This window comes from Xiphophorus couchianus, chromosome 4, assembly GCF_001444195.1.
Source record: "Xiphophorus couchianus chromosome 4, X_couchianus-1.0, whole genome shotgun sequence".
Classification (NCBI taxonomy): Eukaryota; Metazoa; Chordata; class Actinopteri; order Cyprinodontiformes; family Poeciliidae; genus Xiphophorus; species Xiphophorus couchianus.
Window position 1 is genome coordinate 4,286,235 of NC_040231.1, and position 20,032 is coordinate 4,306,266.

The 20,032-nt window shown below is 36.8% G+C and overlaps 2 protein-coding genes across 3 annotated transcripts in view; both read left to right on the forward strand.

Moving 5' to 3' along the window:
* Positions 1–642: 642 nt before the first annotated feature.
* On the forward strand, positions 643–5,966 carry htatip2 (HIV-1 Tat interactive protein 2). Its single transcript, XM_028015065.1, has 7 exons — positions 643–999; positions 2,460–2,649; positions 2,747–2,854; positions 3,595–3,732; positions 4,368–4,429; positions 4,656–4,885; positions 5,612–5,966. Exons 1-6 carry the CDS (start codon positions 884–886, stop codon positions 4,870–4,872), a joined length of 831 nt encoding a protein of 276 aa, XP_027870866.1. The 5' UTR covers positions 643–883; the 3' UTR covers positions 4,873–4,885; positions 5,612–5,966.
* Positions 5,967–6,990: 1,024 nt separating this feature from the next.
* Positions 6,991–20,032, forward strand: part of prmt3 (protein arginine methyltransferase 3) — a 59,271-nt gene continuing 46,229 nt past the window's right edge. Inside the window, exons 1-10 of one of the 2 annotated variants that reach the window (XM_028015063.1) lie at positions 6,991–7,130; positions 7,394–7,517; positions 8,980–9,062; positions 9,146–9,195; positions 9,304–9,409; positions 9,664–9,817; positions 11,161–11,302; positions 13,844–13,909; positions 15,784–15,905; positions 19,389–19,485. In XM_028015063.1, coding sequence (XP_027870864.1) covers positions 7,034–7,130; positions 7,394–7,517; positions 8,980–9,062; positions 9,146–9,195; positions 9,304–9,409; positions 9,664–9,817; positions 11,161–11,302; positions 13,844–13,909; positions 15,784–15,905; positions 19,389–19,485 — 1,041 coding nt within the window. In that variant the 5' untranslated portion in view covers positions 6,991–7,033. Of the gene's footprint in view, positions 7,131–7,393; positions 7,523–8,979; positions 9,063–9,145; positions 9,196–9,303; positions 9,410–9,663; positions 9,818–11,160; positions 11,303–13,843; positions 13,910–15,783; positions 15,906–19,388; positions 19,486–20,032 lie in introns of those variants that run through there. The other variant, XM_028015064.1, reaches the window with a different exon arrangement.

The following is a 20,032-nucleotide window of genomic DNA, read 5'->3' on the forward strand; positions in this document are numbered from 1 at the left end:
AGTTTCCACTACTTGTTTGATTATTGCTCTCATTACTAATTAATTCACTTAACTCTTATGTTTACAAGGGACACAAAGGTCTTTTATTGCTGTTACTCCATGTATTTTCATGTGTCATCGGTACTTCAGTACCCTTAAATTTATGATATGCTGTGTTGGTGCTGAATAAAACTGAATATTTTACAGAATGAATGCTTTCTTAATGCTCTCAAACATAAGATCCACCTGAATAGATCATGTTTTCGTTTCAGTTTCAAGTACAAATCTGCTATAGAAAGCTTAAAATAACTAATTTGTGCAACTTTTAGTCACTTCTTGTACTACAGTAGCCTATATTGACTTTTTTCCCATCAAAAACTCGTTTTTGATGAAAAAAAATGAATAAAAGCAAGACATTCCGGACATATCTTGAGTCCTTTCCAATAAGATAATTTTATTTTCCAGTAAAACAGTTCTGTGATTTGGGTCATTAAATGACTGCATTCAGTGAATTGTGACGTGAACTTGTTAGTATATACAGTAGCTTACTTCACTGATGCTTTCCCATGTATTAAGATGAATTTCTCTGTTTTAAACTGGGACCATAAACTTTGGTCAAAAACATGATATCTCACTTCGAGCGTCAAACCGTCCAGATTCCAGTGCGCATGCGTCATCTACAGTGCGTTATCTTTGGTTGGTGATTGCGGCAGCCCCAAATCCAGTCATTTTCGTCTTTCCTATTTATTTACGGTTTCAGAAATAAATTTTTTAACCCGTGCAGTCCGATGTAAGAGCTTTGGAGGATTTTTATTTTTCCCACTGCTCTTCCCGGAGCAGGAAGACGGCGCTGCTTGTAAACATGAAGCAACCAGGAAGTGTCTGATCATCTCTCGTTTTTGTTATGAAACTCCTCTGCTCCGCCCTGGGGAAAGCGACTTGGATTTTAACCGTCACTGTTGCCATCGTTGCAGCGGTGCTTTATTATTTCGACGACACTTCTCCAAGCAAATATAGCAGGTAAATAAAAGACGCGATTTCTTTTATATTCGTTTTGCTTTAATGAACACAAGAACCGACATATTTGCCTCTTGGTTCACCTGTTTAGATGAGTTAAAGACACTTGGCATACAGATCGGGGTAAATAAAACAATCCAGGATCTTTGTACTCGTTATCTTGGTCATGCTTCCTTAGCAAAAGGCAGAGCTGGCCGAAGGTATATGCGTACTAGTACTACCTCCAGACCAGCAGGGGGCCCCTGATCAACTTCTAATAAAAATTAAGAGATCAAAACTTTTTGGCGTGGTAGTAAATAAAACAAATGCTTTTATTTAACAGGGCATTAAAATACATTTATATTTTAATGTATGATACCGAGATTCTGTGTTAAAATGTGGTTATTTGGTGCATTTCTTAAACCTACTTTTGAATTTGCTTAAAGGTTTGTGAGAAATAAATATAAAATTGTACAGATTTGTCATTTAGAATAACACAGAAATTAAAAGTATTAGCTTTGCTGATGTAGAGAAGAATATTTATTCACAGCTAGTTTTATAGTAGGTCGTGTTAACAATGATCTTTTACTGTCACTAATTCACCATTTGTCAATCATTTCTGCTCCTTGTGTTTGTACTGACATTATATTTCAGGCACATTTAAACCATTATTGGTCTAAAAAGCAGACAGTTAAATTGGACCATAGTTGGACCAATGCCATAGTTAAACCACATACTTCAGAATAATTTACTATTTATTTACTGCTAATTAGTTATCAAAAATTGGAATGATAATCATATTCTGCTTTGTGTCCTGTATCATCCTGGTCCAGGAGTAAATATAAAATAAATATAGAAAGAAATCTATTAGAAAGTAGCCATATTCTGTTGGATTTCCTTTAAAAACTGTTTAAAAATGTTGGTCACAATAAATCCATAATTTAATTTACAGTAGAAACATGATAAATGTCAATAGATAATACATCTGATTGAATATCAACATATAGAACATTCACAGCTATTATTGACAACCGCACAGCATTCTGGGAGATGTAGGCAGAGATTAGCTTTAGCTGTTCAACCTCTCATTGCTAGCTAAGCAAAGTGGCTGGGATCCACCCACCCACCCACTCACTCACTCACTCACTGGTTACTTAGCAACACCCTGGTTACCTAGCAACAACTTAAGTAACTTGTAAAGCAGTAGCTTAAGGTTTTGCCACCTCCTAACTGTTTTAAAAAAAAAACAAGTGTGGAGTTAAAATACGGATAAAACAGGAAACCTTATGTACTTTATGTACCAATTTGGCGTTATTTCAGATATTTAAAACAAAAATGATCAATATTGACTGAGAAGAAACATATTTTTAATCAAAATTGTCCAGCTCTATTTGAAACACGTTAAAATTATTTTGCGTTTGGCACTTCATCGCCTGTTCTAGATAAGTGATAACCCTTCTGCCTCATGTCCATCTGACTCCCAGCATGTCTGAAGACACGAAGACCCTGGAAGAGAAGTTCAGGCGTCAGAACAAGAGCTGTTTTATCCTGGGAGCTTCTGGGGAAACTGGGAAAGTGTTGCTTCAAGAGCTGCTAGAGAGAAACATTTTCTCCAAAATAACCCTCATTGGACGAAGACAGCTGAGCTTTGAAGATAAAGCATACGAAAACCTGGTTGGTGTCCGGATGCAGTTTTTACACTATAACATAACCCTTTATGTTCTGCTTGAGACTTTTTTTATTTATGCCTTTTTATTATTTATGCCTACAGATACAGGAAGTGGTTGATTTTGAAAAACTCGATGATTATGCTGCTGCTTTCAAGGGCCATGATGTGGGCTACTGCTGCCTGGGAACAACCAGAGCAAAAGCAGGGGCTGTAAGTAAATGTTATATAAAGTGGGCGATAAGCTGTAATTTAATTCAAATTTCAACATTGTTGAAACAGTAGCAATGACCAGAGTACCCAAAAATTGTACTCAAGTAAGAGTAGCATCACTTCAACTTGCTTTTACTCAAGAATAAGTAAAAAGTAGCAAGAAATTACTTAAGAGTAAACAAAGTATTTGACAAAACGTCTACTCAAGTAGTGAGTAGCTGATCAAATTATCAATCATTGAATATTTTAAAATTACATCATCAGATTGACCAAAACATAAAGTTAAGTGTAAATTTTGGTATTTTAGGGACAAAAATGGCAATAATTCCTAATGGTAACAAATGTAAGTTTAATAACGTAAATAAATGTAAATATAATAATATATGTGTAATTGAGTAAGTATAGCTAGTTACTACCCAACACTGGCAATGACTAAGCAGCAACATTTATTTAAGGGTTGGCTGACATTGCCTCTCAAGCGTGGCTGAGTTAGCTAGCCTATGTGAAAAATATTGAGCTAGACATCATAAAGTTCAACCCTATTGTATGAAAAATTATTATTTTTTGTTGTTAGTCAGATGTTAAAGATGATTAGTTTGAACATTGTACCTACGATTAGCATAAATGTAGGTATGATGCTAATTTGTGACACCAGGCAAATGGTGTCAGTAATTTCCAAATGATTAAAGTATAAAAGGCAAATTGAATCTTTATCTCCTGTTATTATTTCTGGTTTTTAGGACGGATTCATTAGAGTTGATCATGACTACGTTCTGAAATCTGCAGAGCTCGCCAAGGCTGGAGGCTGCTCACATTTTCACCTGGAGTCCTCCAGAGGAGCCGATAAAAAAAGTAGCTTCCTCTACCTCAAAGTCAAGGTCAGTTATTAGCTTTTTTTGTACTACTTCACTGCAAAAACACAAAATCTAAAGAGTATTTTGGTCTAGTTTCTAGTGCCAATATCTTAGTACACCTGAAATAAAGGCAAATGTAACATAAGTAACTTTTCAGCAAGATATAGGAGTTTGTTTTAAGTCAGTAATTTTGTAATGTTGATGAAAGATTTGTAGTTACACTGCAAAAACACAAAATCTTATCAATTAATTTTGTATAGTACACTTTAAATACGACAAAACTAACTAAATAACTTTTCTGAAAAAACATAATGATTAAAAGTGAAATAATCTACACTGCAAAAACACAAAATGTTACCAAGTATTTTTGGTCTAGTTTCTATGAAAAGATATTTGCAAAGATATTTGAACTAGTATTATAAACTAATGTTATGTAAGACATTCACTATAAATGTCTTGTTTTAAATGAAATTATCTGACAAAGGAACTAGTACTTTTCATCAATATTAAGGAATTATTGATTTAAACTCCTGTAGAAACTAGATCAAAAATGTATTTTTTCTCACTGGTAACATAATGAAATCTCTTTTTCTGAGCATGTTTCTTTCAGGTCAAACAGTCAATAAGAGATCTGATGGTATGGATGGTTTTTTTTCCAGGGCCAAGTTGAAGCTGAAATTGAGGCTTTGGGTTTTGACAGATTAGCCATTTACAGACCAGGGTAAGTGATCCCATTTTTTAAGAGAAAAGACGCAAAACTAGGCCACCCTTTGGACATCCCTGATTTAAAGGAAGAAAACTGTATTTAAATTAAAGGCTGTATTATGTGAAAAATTGCAATAAAATGGCCACTGATTTAACATTTGTCCTACAGTTATGACTCCGCTGAGAATTAAACTGACTTTAAACCAAAAGCGTTTCTGGACTGTACCATTTTATTCCAATAGGGTTCTGTTAGTCGACAGACAGGAGAGTCGACCCGGAGAGTGGCTTGCCAGGAAGTTCTTCAGCGCCTTCTCTGCCGTTTGCTCCAACTCCATGTCCATCTCAATCCAAGCGGTGGCGAAAGCGATGGTGTCCAACACTCTGCTGCAGCCGGAGCAGCATGCAGAGATCCTGGAGAACAAGGACATTGCCAGTCTTGGAAAAGTGAATGGGAAATAAATGGGCATGGAAGGTACAAAATGTTGAAAAACTGCTATTTTATTTGTTCAATATAATATTTTCTTTTACTTTAATTAATTTAGCTAATTTTCTAATTAGCAAAATTGGAAATATTGCTAATTTTTTTTCCTAGAAAAATTAGCAATATTTCTGGAAGTCAGACATGTTAACAGACAGGGTACTGTTTAAGACAGTACATCACACAAATTTGTAGGAACACTTATAATATTTATAGGAATAAAAATATAAATTATTCACATCCTTGGCAGATTTGAAAAGGTTTTAATTCAACCAATTAGTTGATTTTTGATAGTAAACAGACATCCACAACTAGATTAGATGAATCATTAAAAAGGAAAAAATCTATTTTCAAATTTACAAATTTTATATTAAATTATTGCTCTATTGGCATTACAGTAATCAAATCCTTCTTAGAATTACTGAGCAGCGTTTTACCTTTTTCCACTGATTGATTATTTAATTATTCTGATTTAAGTCTGAACTCTGACTCCAAAATTACCTTGAATCTAATTCTGTCAGGAAAAACGAATAATTTTTGGGTCAAACTGGATCTACTATCACTTGTTCAATTTTCTTGCAAAGCTTTTCATCACAGATTTTATTTTGGATTATCTTAATTGATCAATGGATATTGGTAAATGTTAACTGTGAAACGAGTACATTACACCAAGCACTTAATTTAAAACTAACTTGCTAAAACTATTTTTTGTATTTTCAGGTCATTGTGGCTGCTGTACATATATGACCACATTCTGCAAGAGCCTCACCAAGATATTTTTGAAGTACTTGAAAACAGATATTCTTATATTTATTCCTAATACCATTTAAAGAATGACTTGTGCATAAAGTAAAGTTTATTGTTTTGTGTTGTATTGTGATGTTTAAATCAGGGGAATATGCCAAACTGTTTGGGCTTTTCATTAGTGCTCTAACCACCCTAAACCACCGCCTTAAACTGATTGTGTTGACATTTTATGCACAGAATGTGCATACATGTGTTGCAAACATATTCAGTAAATGATGCTACATATTTAAGTGTGTGTTTAAAAATCAATAAAATATTTTCACATTTATAAGCGTTTTTTGCCTGTGCCATATTAGACATTTGTGATTATTGCAATATTTTCTTTTACTCATGCACCTCATGCAAGAAAAAGATCTTGAAATCAATTTTCAGGTGAGGAATGACAACTTAGTTTCACATTCTCTGCACCAAAGGATAAATATTCATAATATAATGCAAACTAGTTTTTATGAAAATATTAAAAAGATGTTCCTGTCTTTATACTGGACGATCTAATTATTCTACTTCTTTGACTGATGTATTTTTTAAGTAATTGACATAGTTTTCATATTTGTCGATGATGCAACGTCGCCCTCTTGTGACTGAAAATGGCTGCATATTTTGCAGCTCTAAATTCATTTGCTGTATCAGGACCCGTACTCCGTAAGTTGGCCCATTAAAACGGCAAAGATTACACGAGTTAAGCAAATTAGTTGTTGCATTAGTTATTCAGTGCATAAATTACTTTCTATAGAACATTATTAGTTGAACACTGATGAGGTGACACAACACAGCTTAGAAATGTTGCTGATTTTATCTTTGCTTGCGTTTCAATTAAGCCACACAATCTTATGCAAGAATACAGATAGCAAATTACATATAAAAGCTTTTTAACTAAGATTAGTAAGATAATTTACCTTTTTCTCCAGTGGCTACTGATCGTGTAGGAATTAGCCACGATGAGTTTCAGCTGTGTTGATTTGACTCTCCCAGCAACTGGACAAGACATTGGGCTACAATGTTGCTCTAGTCTGCATATTGGCGTGTAATTTGTAACGTGGAACATGTTTCTACAACTTGACATTATAATAACCCCTTCAGGTGTTCCTTGTATACAGCTTTGTAAAAGCAAAGCAAAACAGGCTTTATTATGTTGCAGGGTTCGGTAAAGTCATTAATTATGTTTGACTGCGTTAGAAAGAAGCAAGGTAAAGAGTAACTAGTAATTGTAATAACTCATAATGTTAATAATATAACATACTGGCGGATTAAAATATATTTAATAACAATGACAGTATTAAAAAAAGATGACGCTAAAAAGAAAATCCGTATTTTTAGTGACATCTGGTGGTTGGGATGTTGAATTACAGCCCACCGGTCGGAAAGTCACGATACGTCATCAGGAAGTCCTCCGATTCCAAAGGCGACATCATGGCAGCCAACACAGACCCACGTGAGTTACTCTAAAGCAAAACAAAGCATCTCAAACGATTTTATTTTTAAATGTAAACGTTTATTGCTGGTTTATACGTATTTGAGCAACGAATACGTTGCTCAAATACGCCTGCTGTTGAGTATTTGAGCAACGAGACGTGCGCTAAGTGGCGTTAAACCGTGCTAGCAGCTAACAGTGTTGCTGCAGATTGTATGACGGTTGCTGCTGTTAGCTGTGGGACTCTGTTTCTTTGAAGTTGTGATGAAGTTTCACTCTGATAGATGTTGAAGAGATGCCTGAACTTTCTGACGAAGATGATGATAATGATGATGTGGACGGCGATGAAGAGCAATGGCAGTGGATGGAGGAGGAGAGACAGACCGTTACCTGTTTGTTCTGTGAAAAGTGAGGTGATTTTTTATTTACTAATTTTTGTTTGATGTTTTTCCCCGATTTCTGCAGTTTTCAACCGTACTGAAATTATTTTGCTACAGTTTATTGTAGAGAATATTTCTGTTCACTTTAAAGAAAATCAAGAGAAAGATAAAGCTAAGACGATCTGCCAGGACCATTGTAGATGGAAAAAAAAGGTGTACATTTCCTCCAACAACCTCAGGAATTTTTAGATTAATCTCAGAAAGTTTGTAGAAATAAACTTGGAAATTTCTGTGTTTGCAAGGATGACAATTTGCAAGAATTTTCTAGACTAATCTGAGTAATTTTCTAGAAAAAACAAGGAAATTTCTGAGCTCCAAAACTTGAAAATTTCTCAGTTTCAAAAGTCATAAAGTTTCCAAAAGTCAAAGTTTTTTTGTAAAGATTTCTGAGATTTACCTGAAAATGTCTGATTTTTATCTTGTACAAACGCAAACAAATATATTCAAATTGGTGTATTTTGTTAAAATTTTTTGTACCAAATGAATTTCTCCACTGTGGGAATATAATAGCATCCCCAGCATGCTATTATATTCTATCCTATTCTATTGTAATTTCTGTACTTTTAAAAATTCCTTACTTCTAAAAATCCTCAAAAGTTCTGGGTTACCTGAAAGTGTAAAACAGGGATAATGACAATGTAACCATATGCAAAGGTGGAAAACTAACACACTTTATAGATTAAGATGTGGTATATTTTACATAAGAGAAGCTGTTTTTAATTTTAACTTTTATAGTTAAAAATGAACTACAATTCATTTTTAACTATAAAAATTAAGGGCAGCCAGGGCTGGAAGGGAGCGGGAGATCGACAGGCAGATTGGTGCAGCATCTGCAGTGAAACGGGCGCTGTACCGGTCCGTCGTGGTGAAGAGAGAGCTGAGTCAAAAAGCGAAGCTCTTGATTTACCGGTCGATCTACGTTCCCACCCTCATCTATGGTCATGAGCTTTGGGTCATGACCGAAAGAACGAGATCGCGGATACAAGCGGCCGAAATGGGTTTTCTCCATAGGGTGTCTGCTCTCTCCCTTAGAGATAGGGTGAGAAGCTCAGTCATCCAGGAGGGACTCAGACTAGAGCCGCTGCTCCTTCACATCGAGAGGAGCCAATTGAGGCTCGGGCATCTGGTCAGGATGCCTTCTGGACGCCTCCCTGGTGAGGTGTTCATGTCCCACCGGGAGGAGGAACCGGGGAAGACCCAGGACACGCTGGAGGGACTATGTCTCTCGGCTGGCCTGGGAACTCCTTGGGATTCTCCCGGAGGAGCTGGAAGAAGTGGCCGGGGAGAGGGAAGTCTGGGCCTCCCTTCTGAAGCTGCTACCCCCGTGACCTGATCCCGGATAAAGCAGAAGAAAATGGATGGATGGGTGGATGGATTTTATAGCTTGTTTGTTTGTTAAATAAAACAAACTTTTGTGCGTTTCACTTCAGGTATTTGGACTCTGTTTCTGCAACCCTTCAGCACTGCACAGCTGAACACCAGCTCAACCTTGTAGAAATCATAAGAAAGCACAGTAAGTAAACAAAATTAAACCGTGCCCAGGACCAGACGGTTGCTTTATTCTGCTGGGGTCATTCATGCTCTGTTTCTCTTTAGGTTTAGATGACTACGGTTACATAAAAATGATCAATTTCATTCGCTTAACAGTAAGTTCTGTCATTTCTGTGGCAGCATTTACATATTTATTTTAATAACAGGTTTTGAGTTGTATATTCGTAAAAAACACAGAAGTATTCATTTATCTGCATGCTTAGAAATGTTCTGCATCCTGCCTGATGGAGCTGTCAGAGGGCCTTCTACCCTGGGACTGTGAAGATTTCCTAAAACCAGTCCTTCAGGATGACCCACTGCTGCAGACAGGTACTGCATCTAAACCCACCTTCTAAATCACTGCCACATATTTTCTTTTTGTTGGTCTGGAAGCCATGAGTCCGCTTTGCATTGCACTGTGCTTTCCTAGTAAGATGGTGCAGATTACCTCTGGCTGAAAGCACATTTATGTGCTTTAGATTTTGAAGTGGAGCTGATGTGATTAAACTACAAACAAAACAAACGTCACCATCTGGTTTTAACTGTGTTTACGTGTTGCGTTCATGCCTATGTGTTTTTGTCAGACCCGGAGGAGCTGTGTGGCACCGAGGACACGTGCTCGTCATCCAGAGGCGATTCCCATAATGAGCTGCCCCGCAGAGCCCTGACAGTCGAAGAACGAGCTCAGCGTTCAGAAGAGGCGGTGGCCAGACTCATGGAGGATGTGCACAAACTAAAGTTAGTGATTTAGTTCTCTTTCCCTTTTCTGATCCTTTATTCAATGGGAAACCATCTTTTTTTTCTTTTCTTTTTAAAGGGAACATATTTTGTGCTTCCATTTGGGTTTCTACTGCTTCTAAAAACAGTACAAACACTTAAAACGCACATTTGGTTTTTGGAAGTAAATTAATGTTTTTTAGTGTCTGGAAAATGAGCCAGATCAAAATGTCACAGATCAGCAGCCGCAGCCCGTTACCTAGCAACCTCATCAAAGCCCAGCTTGTCACCTTACAACCCAAACTGAGCTCTGTATGTTTGGTCAACTGATCCTACTGCTGTACAATGGCTGCTGGGAAAGACAAGTGTGTTGTTGCTGACTTATCATCCAGAAACTACTTGCTGCATTCTTAGTGGTTTTGCAGGAGGCTCCACTTCTGCTTTTCAAAGATGTACAGTTGCATAAATGCCAATCTGTTTGCAGCCATTTTAACATGCGAGTGTAAACATTGAGAGGCCAGCCGGATTTAAAGTGACACAATGCAAAAACAAAAGCTTACAAAGTAAACAAACATATTAGTTTACTTGAAATAAGACAAAACTAACTTAGAAGTAACTTTTCAGTAAGATATAGAAGCATGTTTGAAGTCAATAATTCCTTAATATTGATGAAAAAAGTCTCACTGGTAGATTATTTCATTTATGGGAAAATGTCTTGTTACAAGTGAAATAATCTGAGAGTGGAAGTAGTACTTTTTCATCAATATTGAGAAATTATTGACTTAAACAAGCTCCTATGTTTTGCTGAAAAGTTAATTATAAGTTAGTTTGTACTAAGATATTTGCACTAGAAACTGGACTAAAAATACTTTACAAGACTGTGTTTTTGCAGTGCAACTCATTCTGAAAGGAACTCAAAACAAACTAAAATTTCATTATCTAGAAATGATTTTGTGCAAAAAATCTTTTGCATAGAGATACAGACCTAAGGAATTGTAATAGATCACCTTTAAACTTTTCAGAATGCATTCTGTAAGTGTAGTGTCATCTTCCTGCATTTCCCTTTTTAGGCCACCAGGGGGACACAGTGGTCTCTGCACAAACTTTAATCTGAGTTCCCTGTGGAAGAAGTTTGAAGGGAAGAGGAAAGATTAAAAAAAAGGGGAAAATTCCACTGCAGCAGGGAAGCTGAAGGGAGGAAGAGGAAAGGGAAAATTACAGAGGGAGTGGAAGAGAGTTAGAAAGATGAATGCCTCCCCTTCCCTTCATTTACTGCTTTGTCCTGTCTGCACGTCCTCCTTTCTGGTCACTGCCTTTGTCCCAGTACTAGAAGTTAATTGCAGGTTTGTCTGCCTTTGTTTTAGGCTCCTGGTTCAGGGTTTGGTGCTGAACTCAGAACCCGGCCAGGCTGGCAACCTGGGCGCTGTCGCCGAGCTGCGGGAGGATGAGGACGAGGCCTACTTCAGCTCTTACGGCCATTATGGCATCCACGAGGAAATGCTAAAGGTCTAAGTTCCGCACATCAGTTGTTGTGAGGCTGGGCTCGTCGGCTCGTAACTTGGTTGAAAGATCTCAATGTAGCATGTAAATGAAAACCATCAGAAATTCAAAATGAGGACACAACATCTTCTGAAAAGTGACAAATCAGCAATAAGTGGGGGGCGCTCATGTGAGACGCTGCAGTCTGTACAGAACATGGAAATTAATTTTCACACGCCTTAAAGCGCTGAAACCGGAAAGTGTCAGCACACGCTCAGGAGGGGTGTGCGTTTTCCTACTGACTGCAGTTCTTGGACATATTCCTCCTCCTGATTGGTGCTAACCGCTGTAAAGTTTTTGCGTTGCTTGTGCGTCAGTCTGAAAACTTCATCAGCGCCTGAGGAGGGGCCAGGAACACGATGACGCTGGTTTCACCGGGTCATCCTGGTCAAACAGCGTCACCATGCAGTCTATGTGTCAGAGAGGTTCTCTTCAGATTAAAAGCAAGTTTCTCCTGGAACAATCGTTTGATTTCAATTATTAGGCAACTGGTTGTTTTGACCATATCATCGTCATTAGACATCCATCCATCCATCCATTTTCTGTTCACCCTTGTCCCTAATGGGGTCGGGAGGGTTGCTGGTGCCTATCTCCAGCTACGTTCCAGGCGGGAGGCGGGGTACACTCTGGACAGGTCGCCAGTCTGTCGCAGGGCAACACAGAGACATACAGGACAAACAACCATGCACACACACACTCACACCTAGGGAGAATTTAGAGAAACCAATTGACCTGACAGTCATGTTTTTGGACTGCGGGAGGAAGCCGGAGTACCCGGAGAGAACCCACGCATGCACAGGGAGAACATGCAAACTCCATGCAGAAAGACCCCGGCCGGGAATCGAACCCAGGACCTTCTTGCTGCAAGGCAACAGTGCTACCAACTGCGCCACTGTGCAGCCGTCATTAGACATATTTGGATAAACTTTAATGCTTATTAGACTTAAAGGGGTAGTATTTTGAGCTTTACATCAAGTTATGATGTTATTCCCTCATCAAAAACATACCTGGAGAGTTTCCTTGATTTGTTCATGCATTTTTGAGACATTGTTAAATCTCCATGGCAATCATTCGGCTCCAAAATGCCCGGATGTACCTAGCTCCGCTGGAAGCAACCACGCTTCCGGCTCACAGAGCAGCACTTCCCATATTCAGCTCCTTCAGACTAGCTAGCAGAAATTAGCCAACACCTGGTGGAACTGAGCATCTGCTGAACTCATTATAGGAGCTACTTCTCAGTGAAACTCTGGTATAAAAGTCGTTAAAGGGTTAATAGAGGAGCCATGTTGTGATGACTTCCTGAAGGTGGAGCTTCAGAAAGAGCAGGAGCTTTTTAAAGAGACACAGACCCAATTTCAAGGCATTAAATTATGAAGTAAATTTTTCTTTAAATCATATTTATTTTATAAAGCATTTTTAAAACAACTGAAGGTAACATAGTTAACTGATCGTGCTATAAAAAGGCACTACGTTGATAGAAAATAAATAATATTGCCCCTTTAAGGAGAGCAGGTGATGTGTACCTGTGTAAAGAGGAAGGGTGTGGTCTACGGAGGTCCACATTCTAAATCTTTTTGTGCATTATTACTTAGCAGCTTCTTTTATTTATGCTAAATGAGCCAAAAAGAGAGATTTAACCAAAGGTTTCTCCAAAGGATGCAGCGATCTTGGAAAATCCAAGCTTCTATATTTTGATGAAAAATTATTGAGGCCTGATCACAGAACCATCAAGCGTCTTGTTGCAAATAGTCAACAGGGATGCAAGAAAGTTGAGAAAAAAAGCTGCAAATTAATTACCAAGGATTTCAGAGAATCAAGCAGGAAGCTAACAATGAAACATATTCAATATAATAATCTTTGTCACTGTACCTCAGTTTTATGAAAACTTTAACATTTCTTTAAAAAAGTCAATATCGGGTTGATACAGTCAGAAAAAGTATGGATTTTGATTTAAATGTTTACTGGATAAGTATAGCAGAAGAAAACAGATTGTAGAAAATGTTTGTTTTTTTATATATCTTGTATAAAAAATCTTTCTCCACTGTAAAAACACAATATTTTGCCAAGTAGTTTTGTCTAATTTATTGTGCAAAAATATTTGGACACTAGACATCATGAAAAACTAACTTAGAAGTAACTTTTCAGAAAAACATAGGCGCTTGTTTTAAGTCAATAATTCCTTGATATTGATGAAAAAGTACTAATTCCACAGACAGATGTTTTTCCAATGTTATAAGTGAAATAATCTGCCAGTGGAACTATTTTATTTTTCATCAATTTTAATGAATTATTTACTTAAAACAAGGTTCTTTATCTTGCTGAAAAGTTACATGTAAATTAGTTTTGACAAATATTTGGTAAGATTTTGTTTTTGCAACAGTCATCCATCTATTGCAAACTTTTGCATTTATTCTTCAAATTGATTCTCACATTTTTTTCACATTTGTAGACCAACTTTAACTCAGCATACTAACTGATATTGCTGCTTTTATTTTTTCCATTTTCCAGGATAAAGTGCGGACAGAGAGCTACCGCGACTTCATGAACAAAAACCCAGAAGTGTTCAGAGACAAGGTGAGCCAATGCAATGCAGCATGTCTGATTTAATTTGTTTACATTCGTGCTTTAGCCGCTATAATGTACAGCAAATAGAATAGAATCCCATTGAAGGCAATGGACGTTTGCGTTTTCCAGACAGGACATTAATAACGAGACAATGTCTGATTTAAGAGGCAGTGCAGCTCTTTATTAACGCCTCAAATGTCGACTGCATGGTCCTGATAACAGACGTGTAATCCACTACCTACCCATAACATCTCCCTGAACTCCAAACCCCCTCCATGCGGCTCTTTTTCACAGGTTTTTGCTCCAGGAAGACGTAGCGTTTCAATATATGGGAAGTTGCTGGTTCAGATGAGGCTGCAGAGGACAGAGGTTGCTTGTGTTGATGGGAACTTGCATTATCCCTGTCAGCTTGACTCAGTCAGCAGAGAAGGAAGTGTCTTTTTTAACAGTAGCAGACGGCGAGGAGAGCACAATGGTATCATCAGGATTGGAGAAAGAAAGGAGGAGTTGTGTGGTGTCAGCATTGTTCCTGCGACACTCTGTGAACTCACAAAGACAGCAGGATACTCATTGAGTTACCCTGAATAGAGATGCAACCAAACACAGATGGATACACTGTAGCTGCTTCCCCAGCTCCAGTTAGAATTGCACTTTAAACAATTAATTGTAGTGCCAACCAAGCTTATTATAGATTGGGCTTGTCATTATAGTTTAGCTTTATGTCTTTGTGACCTTTTGTTTGTCTAATTCAGTTAGTTTTAATTAGTTTTTGGAGTGTGTGTCCTAGTTTTTATTAGGTAGTATCAAGACTGATACAAATATAAACATTTCATATCATTCTATTGATAATTGGTTACTTTTTTTATTTAAATATTTGAAATACTGCCTAATTGGTGATGGGACCTTACATGTTTTGTCCACAGTTTACACTTGAGCTGTTGTGTTTTTATTTTTAAGCAGTTATGAAACTTTAAACTGGTGCTGCGCAAATTACTCAACAAGTTGTTTCTAGGTAACCAAAGAGTGAGTGAGAGCTGTGAGAACTTGAGCGGTTAAAGTTTTTCCTCTGCCTACATTGCCCAGAATGCTGTTTGGTTTAATACATTTTCTATAGATTGAATATTGAATATTCTATTAGGTGTATCATCTGTTGCTACTTATCATGTATTTGTTGCGATATGTATTGTTATTGATTTATTGTGAAGCTCTATTTACTATTAGTTAAATATTTAGTTTTATATTTTTAATAGTTGTAGTTTTTTCATATATTGCTATTATTTCAGTATGTTTTAGTTTTATAAATGCACTATATAATTCCGATTAGCCATAATATTTCCCCGTTTTTATTTATTTCAGTAAATAAAATTGTGTTCTCTATTTCAGTTATTATTGTATTAATTTTAGTTTAGTTAGTACCAACATAAAAAGGACATAGTTTCGATAAAAAAAAAATTTAAAACAATAATATTGTGTCTGAATTGTTTTGTACTCTAGAACATAAGTGGAGACGAACCAATTAATCAGCCAATTTGTTTTGGCAAATTTTCCTATGACTAACTTGATCAATGATTAGTAAATCATTTATTTTAGTTTAGCAAAGAAAGAAAGATGCATTTCACTGTGGTGTTTTATAATGAAGGAATCTTACATTTTAACAGAAGTAAAAAAAATTTTTAACAATATTGTTTTTGTTAGTTTAGTGATCAGATAATTAAAAAGCCCTGAAGTATTTGTTGGGTTATAGATGTCATTAAGTATGAAGGTTATTACGAAATTCACAGGATGACTAGATTTCATCATTTCCTTCAGATAGTGATAGAAATAAATATTGGGGCCCAGCATGAAGCCTCCACCTGTAATCATCGCCTGCTGTTGTTCTGCAGGTGGTGCTTGATGTGGGTTGTGGGACCGGCATACTGTCCATGTTTGCCGCCAAAGCTGGGGCCAAAAGGGTGATTGCAGTGGACCAATCAGAGATCATCTATCAGGCAATGGACATTGTCAGGTGAGACCAACAGCATGGAATGTAACTAGACTAAAAGTGAATGAAACTTTGAGTTTAAAGTTGCAATATGTACCTTTTCTAAAAAAAAAGAGTTTTTTTTTTTTTTACATATTTGTTAAAATTATCATTATATCATGACAGTATAATATAAGACAGATAACTGTAGAAATACACCACTTAGAATCAACCAATCAGAGACAGGCAGAGGGTTTTAGCGCTGTCAACTAGCTCTAGCTATCAAGCTAGAGCTAGTTAGTATAGCCAGCAGTTTTCCTGTAACATTTAGCTTTTTTTTCCACCATTGCTGCATTTAGCATACAGGAGGATGATTGACAGCGCTAAGACCCTCCCCCTGGCTCTGATGGATGTTTTTGACTGGGAGCGGTGCATGTTTGCAGATTATAATACTTGGATAAGATATGGAGGAGCCAGATTTATTTATTTTTTGCTGTCACATGGTGACAGTTTGAATAAATTTGTGAAAAACATATTTTTATAAAAGTTACTGCATCTTTAATATCAATGAAACTACTTGTTTCATGCTTATATTATTGAATTAAAGATGGACGTTTTTTTCTTCAGCATACAGCCAACAACAACAGGAGTAAGTAGAGCTTAGTGTGACCTCCATCTACCTTTTATTTGTTGCAGCTGGCTGACTTCAATAGAGCTGCTGTCAATGGCATCGCCATAATGTACATAATTTACACCTGCAGTTTGTCTTGTTTGTCCCTCGGCTTTTCTGCTGCAGTCCGAACGTAGCAGCCACATCCACACAAACGTACAGAACACACAAAATCCGCGTTTTATTACCGTTTGTGAATTAGCTCTCTGTCTGATTTCTGGTTCAGTGTGTTTCCAGTTTTCCAGCTGCTGGTTCTCACCATTGGAGTCCATTTACCTCCACTGGAGCTTCTGCTTTTACTATGACTACCTGCAGTCGCCATCACTCCCCTGCTACTGAAATGCATTTTTGAATTAGAGGCCATTATGACTGCTGTTATTACCGTTATGTAAGAGAGCGACATATAAGCAAAACAACAGGGTTTGCTGAAGGGAAAGGATGTTTTAATTTTACAGACCACTGACTTGCTGTTGAAGTGAGTGTCAGTGTGCGGGTTATGTAGCAGGTTCCCCAGCAGTGAAGAAAGATGCCCTTAATTCTCACTCGCTTGGATCCTTTTTCACACTTTTGTTCACGTATAGACATAGTGACAAAGAGACACCATTTAATATCAAGTGATGACTTGGTGCATAACTTTAAAGCTGGTATTTCTTGTGTGTGTGTGTACTTCTTCTCAATGTTAATATGAGGATTCTAATTAAAGTTGTGCCTATTGGCTGGGCAGGAGCATCCATCTCCTGTCTCTGCTCTGTCAGCAAAGTTTAAATGAAAAGCTTGATGTGTTCTCTTTTTCTCAGTCACTCTTCTAATGGTTACTTAAATTCTGTAAAAAAAAAAATAAAAAGACGGGAATTCAAATTTCAACCCAATTTACTTATAAAAAGCACCTTTATATTAGTAAAAGTTTTAAATAGACAGAACTAAAACAGTTCAGGTCTCCCTTGAGAAAGGGAATTCCTGATTTAAAATGGAAATGTCTGAAAGTTCATCTTTATTCTGGGTTGAAGAACAACCAAGAGACGCTGCAATAAGTGTCTGAAGCTACTGTAAAGTGTTACTAAACCCAAAAATCTACTTTTTTGGCAGATAAACTGTCTAAGTAGGTTTTTATTTCAATAAAATTAAATGTACTTTATTGATCTCAAATGGAAATAAAATGTTGTTGTAACTCATTAATTAAAAATTCTTCAGAGATTTTGTAGATGGTGATGGCTATAGGCAGGAAAGATCTCCTGTAGAGGTCTGTGCTACAACAAATTTGAAGAAGCCTCTGAATAAAGACTTTTTTTTTTCTGACGTTCTCATGAAGAGGTTTTCTATCTCCCACAGATCTATCTCAACCTGTTCAGAGAATTGTACTAAATTACCTGTAAAAGATAAAAAAGATTATCTCCAAGAATTTTGAAATGAACAATGTTTCAACGGAGGTGATAAATACAACAGGATATAGTTTTTTGATACATTAAATTATATTTGTTTTGGTTAATGTGGACTGAAAGCAGTCCACATTAAAATGCATTTCTGCAAATTAGCAGCTTTAATCTGAGGATCCTGTTCTGTATTTCATCAGGCAGTAACACAATCTGATGAAAGATTAAGTTAAAACTTTGCATTGAAGTATTAATCCCTTTGCTTCGTCATGTAAGCCATAATGACAACAAATTGTATGACATGGTGAACATTTTACACTAGAAAGCAATTATTTGTGAACATTGCTCTCACACCCCCACAAATACACCGAGATACCGACTCTGTCCCCAGAGTCCTGACATTGTCCTCTAAATTACCCCAATAATGAGATTACAGTGATTCCTTCTTGTGAAAGGTGGAGGAGGCGGGATAGGACGCGAGGGGGGGGTTATGGGTGCAGGGGCGAGTGTTGGATTCTGGGAGGAGGTGATAGCGGCACTAGAGGAGCAGCCAAGATGGGAGAGACAGTTTAAGATAAGGATCGTTGCTGCAGAAATGCTCCCTGGGCCTCTGTGAGTAATTGTTCTGTCCTCTGTAACATTAGCTGTCACGATAATGGAATATTCACAGAGATTGATACCCAAACGAGCCGCTCAGAAAGGAGGGATCATTTCAACGGCAGCGGTGAGCTTACAGTTCGTACCTGAACCAGACATATTGCTGGCTCATACTTACAGTTTTGTCCTTTTCACGTCTCTGGGTGCAGAGGAGTAAAGATGCTGACTGCGGATCAATGAAAAGTTTTCAAAATTCCAAAAAAGAAAAAGAAAACGGAAAACTTTCATCATATTTACTCATTGTTTAGACTGCTACCATTGTATTTAAGTTGCTGTCACTGCAGCTGCATTTCCATTACAAATGTGCGCAAAACTTTGATATTCCACTAATTTAGAAAAAACAACAAAAACACAATTGCACCACTGCTGTGTTTCCAATAAATAAGAAATGCAATTTAAATCACACCTGAATAAGTTTGTTAAAGCAATAAGTCATTTAAAAAACAACATCCTTTTACGACTTCCTGCTGTCCTCTTTGTCGTTTCCGCCAGTAGTAACATCCGGTTGTTGATCACATGACTTGTGTGACGTGAAAAAAGTGTTTCTCCTAGTCATGGGATAAGTTTTATCTATTAAGGTGTTTGAGAGAGGAAATTTACCAAAACTAAACATATCAAACAGGTTTCAGTAAAAATAAAAAATGGGAAAACTCTGATTTTTTTTCAAGTTACTTTAGTTTAGGACAGTTTTACTGCCTGTAATGTTTTTAGTTGTTTAACAAGTCGAGATATATGCAACTTGGAATAAAAGTTCAGATAACAGTTTAATATCATAACTAAACATTTTTAGTGTTTCTGCAGTTTCTTACTTTTCAACATGTCTCCTTGCAGGTCCAATCAGCTGGAGAACATCACTCTGATTAAAGGTCGCATAGAGGACATCAAGCTTCCTGTGGAGAAGGTTGACATCATCATCTCAGAATGGATGGTCAGTTCAGTTTTATTAGCACAACATAACTTCCACTTTTACACTATGCTTAAGTCTGCTAAATTTTAAATTGATTCTGTGGATTATTGTAATTTGTAGTGCTCAGAACTTGAATTCTGAATAAATCCAAAATGCTCAAAAATGAGTTATAAAATTTGTCAAATTTGTACATCTTTGCAGCTTTTATTTGCGGGTCTACTGCATATTGCATTATGCGTACACTCCCCCACCGTGTGCATTTTGAATAATTGATTTTTTTTTTTATGTAAGAAAAAACCTAAACTCACCTAATATTGGTAATTTAAGTTACAGAATGTTATGCCAAAACCTTATACAATTGTTTCAAATGCATTTTCTATTTGTTTACACTGTCTTTTCCTCTTTTCTGTCATAGAATTTAAACTGAATTTTTAGGATAAAAAAATTGGGTTTGGAATTGGAAATCGTTCCTGTATAGAAAATTGTTTGAATCAAAAATTGTTTCTGGATCAAATTTCTATCTTAAAAATTTGAATTGAATCAATAGAAATTGAAAGATTCTTATCTC